Raw genomic sequence first — 8,132 nt, 5'->3', positions numbered from 1 at the left:
ATTGAAATCTCGTGGTTCCTCCAGTACAGCTGGTTTTAATCTTCCTCTCTCCTTTTCTGTGGGCCACTAACACTTTACAAGCAAAGCATGGCTCCGATGTGTATTCATGGATACTGTAAATGCATATTAATTACCTTTCCTTGGCCCCTAAGAGCATCCTGTAGTTTCCCAGGGAATCCCAGGCTGAAAAAAAAAAAAAAAAAAAAAACAAAACCAACCAACCAACCAAAAAAAAAAACAAAAAAACAACCCACAACAAAAAACCAGTCTTTTGGGGTTTCCTGGCACTTAATTTCTTCCACGCTGGTCAAAGGTTTGTGTTTTAGTAGCTGGTCCATGCTGGGGTAGGTAGTTGGTTTCTGGAGGAAATATAGTGCAGTGGTACGTGACATGGATCCCAGATTTATACCTGGATTTTCCTGTTGGGATCGTTTAGAGAAGCTGTTTTTGTTCCATGAATGTCTGTGACTCTCATTTCGTTTTTAGGAAGGTTTGAGGAGCATCACGTTGCGTGTTATTTATGGAATACGTCCTCTCCAGGCTCACAAGGGATGAGGGGACAGTGCAGCACCATGACCTGGGCACCTCTCCCCTCCTTACAGGCCGTAGCTGTGCAGCCGTTCCCCCAGTTCCCTTGTGCAAAGGCACCTCACGATCTCACACCCCATCTTTTCTCTCTTCTCCTTCTTTCTCACCATCTTTTCAGTGCAGAAAAATACATTCCCATGCTTAGGTACTCGCAGTGTTTGCCGTGTTTTGCAGGCCGGGATGCTCTCCTTGGTCCAAAAGAGCGAGCTGACGCTCGGGGCATTGGCATGTAAATCAGTGTGCTGACCTCCGGGGAGCCGGCCAGGCTGCGGGCCGTGTCCTGGCCCTCAGGATGTCGGCCGTTTGAAACCCTGGGCTGTGCCCTGCATCTCAATGACAGAAAACACTTGCAGATTCATGGTAGCATCCCAAACGGTACCGGGAGCACTGCTGGCATAGCAGGGCTGCCCTATCAGAAGTTGTTTTCCACTTTTTTCCCGTAATAGCAGTCCGACATTTGAAGTTAATGCTCCAGTTTGGGGTTTGGGTTTTTTTGGGGGGGTTGTAGTTTGTTTTTTTTCCTTTTGTGTACATATAACAGTTTAAGCATCTGTGCAAAGGTGAGACATTTCTATGTAGGTCATTTAAATTAATTATCATGTGCTTGAAACAGCATCATAAAGGCCCACCATGCTGAGTGGAATTTTGAGAAGCCATCTAGTCTGCTACCTTTCCTTAAGGCAAGATTAACTGCAGCATCCATGGTAGATTGCACACATGCCTATTTTTCAAGAGTTCCCATTTTTCAAGGCTCCAACACTGTTGGATTTCCAGTAAACACTCACACCCTGGTTGCCACTCAAGAATAAAATGCTTGAGGTATCTATGTGTTCTGAAACATCAGTCCGTTGCTCAATAGCACTCAAAAAGGCATTGGGAGAAAGGACAAAAAAGAAAACAGGAGATGTGATTTACATCCCTGTATAAATCCATGTTTTTTTCATCTCGAATATTTCAGTTCTGGTTCCCCTATCTTAAAAAACTACAGGAGAACCAGAAAAGTTAGAGGAAGAGGTGGCAAAGCCAATTGCAGGTAAGGAGTGCTTTCCATCCTGTTAAATACACATGGACTCATCAGCCTAAAAGCAGGGGCTGTAAGAGTATCCTGTTGGCACTGAGGAGGTGCACAGAGTCTCCTGACTTTGGTGGCAGAGCCCTCAGATGAAGCAAGCAGGCTGCAGGGGAAATAAAAATAAAAAACAACCAAAGCAACTTGTGTCTCATGTGCCCGGTGGAGTCAGGGTGTGGGGGGCTGCCTGCCATGTGCTGCTGCTGTGGTTCACAGAAGCCATCACACAAGCCCACAGGAGGAAACGGCCTTTGTGCACCACAGCTCTCCTCACCTCTGGCTTTGGAAGGATCTGGACCCATCACTGTTGCCTTACCTCCTTCTCGTGCTCTTTCTGAGGCATCTGCTGTTGACCACCCTCTCATAAGGAGCACGGGGCTCTCAAGGCTTTTTGTAGTGACTGGTCATGGTTGGTTTTATACCTCTCTGCTCCTATGATTAGAAAGCTGTTCCTATCCATGTTAGTTATTCCATGCAGAAACTTTGGCCAGCTGTGTGTTCATCTATAGGGAGATCCAATTACCTCTTCTGTAAAGTCTTTACTTGTATTTGTAGGTGATTATGCCCCATCTCATCAGCTCCTGTAAGCTTGCTCAGACTGTGCCCCAAAAAACCAGTCCTGAACTCAGTGCCCTGCCCTGAGCAATTTCTAACTCCTTTTGGAATCCACGAGTTTCTGAATGGTGGTAGGAAGACCTTGATACATAAAATTCTGCCTGAGGTTCATAAAATATTACTTAATAATAGGGCAAAACAGTCAATACTCAATAATACCAGTGTAATATTTTCTTGGGAGAACACTCTGGTTTTTTTTTTCTCCCGAGCTCCATTTGCACACATCCACTGACTTTCCTTTTTTTTTTTTTCATCCTCTTTTTCTTGTCCTCCTGATGTGCTGGTGATTCCCTCCTGTCTCTGCACTGTCTAGAAATTTAGTCTGTTAATCAGTCGAACAGTGTGTCCAGCATGTTTCTGCACTGCATCCCCACCATCTTTTTGCATGCAGTGGTTTTATCTGATTGTCACTGGGAGGTGTCTGTAGCCACTCCTAACAGTATCTTTGGGAATGAAATTCTGTCTAGTAGTAGTAAAACATAATCTAACCAAGTTTCTTTCTGCAGTAGAGTTGAAAGTGATTTAAAATTGTTTCAAAAGGACAAAAGACACACGTTTGCTGTGATGCCAAATGGGCGCGAGCTACACGAACAGCATGGTGATGGATGCTCATCCAAAGGGAAGAGGTCCTCACTCTGCCTCCTGGTGATAAACCCCTCCAGGATAGGCCAGCCTGTGCACAGGCATATTTGTTGGGTTTGGGATGTAAACTATCCAAAGTGAAATGAAAAGTATCTGCACAGTAGGTTAAGTGGCGCTTTAGGTAGTGCCCGGTAGCGTCCAGCGTCGCAGTGGTCACTCCAGTACCCTTGTTTGTTTTCACAACCAGCACCTCACGGTTTCTGAGCAGACAACTGCTGCGAGGAGACCGTAACCTCTTGATTTCAAAGGAGCCATCGTTTGGCTGGTGCCTCTGTGGTTAATGTAAGAAAGGTGTCTTGCCATAAACTTTTTCCGAGGTATTCAGCAAGGTTGGAAAGGGGTCGGCCCAGGCAGGAAGCCCTTGTCTGTGCTATAAAGAAAATAGCAAGCAACAAAATGAAAGCATCAAAGGACCAACAGGATGCGGTCCCAGGAGTCCTCTCTGGCATGTTAGTCCTTCTTGAAAGTTAGCATTGAGTGAAGAGTGACCTTAAAACTCGCTTCATTCAAACAGACTGGGCTCAAGTTTAAAGTTCAAGGCATTTTGTTTTTTCACCTGTTTCCTACAGTTTTAAGAAACTTCTGAAGAATTAATGTGTAACTATATCTGGTCACAGAGCCAACACAGAGAATTTTTCTCAAGGGAAAATAATGTTACTGTATGGAGGGAGAGAAATGGATACTTTCTGACTTGTGAGAGAAAGTCTCAACAAAATAAAACCCCCAAACCCTGCTGCCACGATCACAGATGGCCCTGGAGCTGGCAGAGTGCATGTGCTACTTCTTATTTTATTTTTCAAAGGAAGCTGATAGGATCTTTTAATTGTCTGAATCCTGGTGAAAGGATGTTTCTTTTGTCAAAGCTGCTGATGCTTGGGAAGCAAGTTCTTGTTTTGGGCATGAGCTGGGGGCAGAGAGCCTAGTGGTGGCACTTCAGCTTCATCTGCAAGAGCGTGTGGGCTGAGGCAGCGACTGGCCCTGTGGCCACACAGCCCATTCTCACCGCACTGGGGCTGTTGGACCTCCAGAGGGAAAACCAAAGCCCTGACCTAAAGCTCTGTCAGCAGGCAAGGGCAGGTGTGGATATGGCCAGTGATGCAGCCCTGCCACCACTAATGCCCAGCAGCAACCCGAGATGATGGCCAGTGCTGGTTACAACCCACTTTTATCTCCCCCCAACAGCATCTTCCCGAAACACTTGCTTTATTTCTCATCTTTTCATCCTGTGTAATGAAGCAACTAGTAATTGATCCCATGAGTTGCTTTGGCAGGTCACCTTTCGTAGCTCAGAGAAGTAGTTTGGAGAAATAACATACAGGTTTCACTTGCATTTCCCTGTGCTGTTAAATTTTAATGATTCTGGCATGAATATTTCATGAAAGTACCTTCTGAATGGGTTCGTTCTGTCCTGCCAGCTAACACTCAGTATAGAGTCTGGGGGGTTTTGTTTGGTTTTTGGTGGGTTTTCTTTTCCTTTTAGGTGGTTTAGTGTAGGTAAAAAGTGTCAAACTGCATTAAGTGAGAAAAGGCAGCTTCTTGCTGGTGATTCAGCAAAGGGATATCAGCTCTAACTCCTTTCGGCTGCTTAGTGGAAGTCTGTGAAATGACCCTCAAATAAAATTCTGCTTTTTACTTTCTTGCCACAAGGTGGCTAAAACTGTTTTGAAAGCCCAGGATATGGGAGCACTAGAAATGATGCTGCTACATCTAACAGCCTTTCTGCAACGCCACACAGGGCACGCAGGAGACCAGATCTATTGCACAGAAGATTATACGTGTCTTATTTATATGGAGTGACGTTCAGAAAATGTTTTTACCAAGTTTGTTTCGGTCGCCCCTCAGCTGGGTGTGCCCGGGGTTGGCTCTGGTTTGATTGACCAGGGGACAGTGTCGCACCCAGCCCGTTCCGCAGGGGCAGGTGGCAGGTGGCAGTGGTGTGATGGGGAATGCTGAATCAGCAACACTTACCCAAACCTGGGTCAGCAGGCTCTCTTGGTGCTGGTGAATTTTGTGGGTGCTGCACTAGCATGATGGGTGCGTTTCTAAAAATCAGTAACGTTTCTGGCCAGTCAGTTGCTGAGCTCAGAAACGCGTGCTTCATTGTCACCGACCTCAGGCAGGGTAACACCTCCCTGCAAACTTTTTGGAAGCTTATCTCCAGCTGTACAGTAGGGACGGAGCTTTTGTTTAATGGAAATTAAGTGTATCTTTTTCTCACAGATGTAGCACTCGCTGTTGAGCTTTTTATGTGCATTTCAGGTTTCCTGTTTTATTTTTAACTTATTAACTCTGACAAGTAACCCCTTGGTTGTGAACAATTTAATTCACAATTCATTTTTCTGATTCAAAGTGAACATGAGTGCCCTAATCCCCTAATGGGAATTAATTGCATGTTTCAGTGCTTAACTCTGATCCTTTCTCAATCCTCACGGGGACAAGTTTCTTCCTGAAGGATCTGTGTTTGTTATTCAAAACACAGTCTGAAAAGTAATGATTTTTCTTATAAAAAGGAGTCAGACCGACTGAATATTAATGCTCTTTTTATTGTGAGGGAATGAGCTGCATCTAAAAAAACTTCATGTATGTCACAGAGGATAAATTATGCTGAAGTATATCTGATAAAATACAGGGGGGGAAAATCAGTGCAGTCTTTCTTCCTTAAGTGAAAGATGTTTCCCAGTAAATAAAGGCACACACTGGTTTTTTTGCTTGGAAAACTGTGTTCTGTTACAGAGAAAACCCCTTGCTTCACCAAGGGGGAAATTGCTTTGCTACTGAGTGTTTTAAATGACACTGCTCTTGGCCAGGTTATCCTTTTGGATAACCTACCTGATCTAACAGTTTACTAAAATACGAGCAAATAACAGAGAACAGATTAAGTTTCTACTTCCAATCTGCTATATAGATGGTTGAAATTTGAAATACCTTGTTTCATGACCTCTTTCCAAAAGGAGCTGCATGTACTCCTCTGATGCTGGGTGCCCAGCCAGACAGTTGAGCGTGAGACATGCTCTGCCTAGTCAGTGACCAAGGGCAAAACGTGGGAAACCATCAAACAGTGCAAGAACTGCTTCTGTCCTACAGAAACAATGGGGGATAAACAGGGCACAGCATGAAAAATAACTCAAGAACTGTGAAGGTACCTTTTTTCCCTCTGCCTTTCAGTAGAGCCAGCCTTTTATCCCATTTAAACCAATTTTGGGTGGTTTGTGCTCACAGATAAAACAAATGTTGAACAACATCATTCAGGGTCCACTTTCAAGAGAGGGTAGCACGTGTGCATGTGTGGTACTGCAGGTGGTTTAGCCCTTTGGAGTATCTGGGGAGGAGGGGAGGAGCACGGCGTTACCAGAGCTTTCATTCTGGTAGAGCTGAAATACTGTGTCTCCCCTTCCACCCACCCCCGAGGTAAACAAGTGGAAACAGTGTTTGTGCAGCTCCTGTGGACGGGCAGGGTGAAGGTCCTTGTGGAGGCTGCAGTGTCTGGCCTCACCAGCTCTGGGAATGAGTTTGGTCACCTCAGATTTGTCGGCAGCCCCGAGGAGAGCTGTCATCGTTTCCCTCCCTTGAGGGAGCAAGCCCACGTGTTCTTTCAGGTAGCACCCACTCACTTGGGGTGTGGTTGCCACAGGCCACCCTGCTGCTCTCCCCGACACCACAGCTTGCCTTTCAGTGCTTGTCAGCCAGCCAGCAAGCGGGACTCAGCACTGGGGTTACCAGAAGTCCTCGGTGCGGCCACCTTTGACTTAACTGCGGGTTAACGGCGCCCTGCTGCGGTGCCGGGGTGCCTCGCTGTGCTTGTAAGCTCTGGCACGAGAGACTTTTCATCCCGCCTTGTGACAGGCAGGTCCTCTGTTCATTTCGGGTGTCCCGGTGTGCAGGTAGCTTGCTGCAGCTGCAGCCATCGTGCTGCTTTCCCTTCAGTGGGACTGTTTTCTTTTCTAAAAAATCCCATCAAATGCATGTAGCTGCAGCACAACAGGACCAGAAGTTGGGATGTGTTAATTTGCTTTCAGGTAATTAATGCCACTGTGCTTTATTTTGCTGTGAAACAAGAGGACACGCAAACTTCCAAACTGCCACCAGGCTCTTCTGCCACTGAGCAAAATGTTGGCTCTCAAATCCTGAGTGTGGCCACAGGGAAAGGAGAGCCTGAGGAGGAGGAGGAGGGAGGAAGGTGCTTCTCCTGGGCACGCTGGACTGCACCCAGAGGTGGCAATGCCGCGTGTCCCCACGTAGCGCGTGATCAAGTCCAGCAGTTTGGGCTTTCAAAAACAACCACCCCGTGCCAACAAGGGAAAACAAATTAACTGTGGCCTCACTCCTGCAAGTTTTAATAACGAGGCTTGGATTGGGCTACTTAGACCACAGATGCAGTGGAGTGACGTAGTAGGGTGTCTGTGGCTGAGCTGAACAATGATTTTTTAATTTCTTTTTTTCCCCCATAAAGGATGTGCTAAGTGAAGTCTGTTTCTGTCCCACAGATGGCTCCATGGGCCGTTTTGGGGCTGTTACAGCACAACTCCTGTAGTTATGAGAAAGAAAAAAATTGATGTTTAGAGCTTTTCCCCAAGGCTGAGGGGTGTGTTGGCTGATGTTGGGGATTCCTTAGAGAAATTGTGAGCTGTAGTTTTATTACAGCAAAGAACTGCAAGGGTGACTTTCTCCTGGTGTCCGTTTTTCACCGTTAGTTTTTGACTGAGAAGTTTAAAGTGATATTTGAATTTAGTATGGTATCTGAGGAGATGTAGGCCCACGAGAGCTCTTTTGCACACCCCCAAGCAGTCTTGCCTGTGCTACGCCTCTTGGCGTAGGTGCGGTTCTCCAGAGCATTGGCCAAAGCAGCCACCTTGGTGACACGTACCCTTGTCTTTCAGCTGCTTTTGCAGGTACGATGGCCCGCGTCTTCGTCTACGGCACGCTGAAGAAGGGCCAACCCAACTACAAGCACATGATCAACACCGCCAAGGGGCTAGCAAAATTCCAAGGAAGGGGCCGCACGGTGGAGAAGTACCCGCTGGTGATTGCGGGCAAGTACAACATTCCCTACATGCTGAACATCCCGGGAACAGGACACCGCGTTGCTGGGGAGATCTACTCGGTCGACGACCAGATGCTGCAGTTCCTGGATGAGTTTGAAGGCTGCCCAGACATGTACCAGCGTACCCTGATGAGGATCGAGGTGGTGGAGTGGGAAGGGAAGGGCGGCGCGGGCGAG

The 8,132-nt window shown here is 46.7% G+C and overlaps 1 protein-coding gene across 1 annotated transcript in view; it reads left to right on the top strand.

Moving 5' to 3' along the window:
- The first annotated feature begins 7,808 nt into the window (after positions 1-7,808).
- The window catches only part of GGACT (gamma-glutamylamine cyclotransferase), a 495-nt gene continuing 171 nt past the window's right edge, over positions 7,809-8,132 (top strand). Inside the window, exon 1 of the mRNA XM_008941596.1 lies at positions 7,809-8,132. This exon is cut by the window's right edge and continues 171 nt beyond it. Coding sequence (XP_008939844.1) covers positions 7,809-8,132 — 324 coding nt within the window.

Source organism: Merops nubicus, unplaced genomic scaffold, assembly GCF_000691845.1.
Source record: "Merops nubicus isolate BGI_N331 unplaced genomic scaffold, ASM69184v1 scaffold36285, whole genome shotgun sequence".
NCBI classification, from domain to species: domain Eukaryota; kingdom Metazoa; phylum Chordata; class Aves; order Coraciiformes; family Meropidae; genus Merops; species Merops nubicus.
The sequence above is the reverse complement of the archived record's forward strand: the minus strand, read 5'-3'. Positions and strand labels throughout refer to the sequence as shown.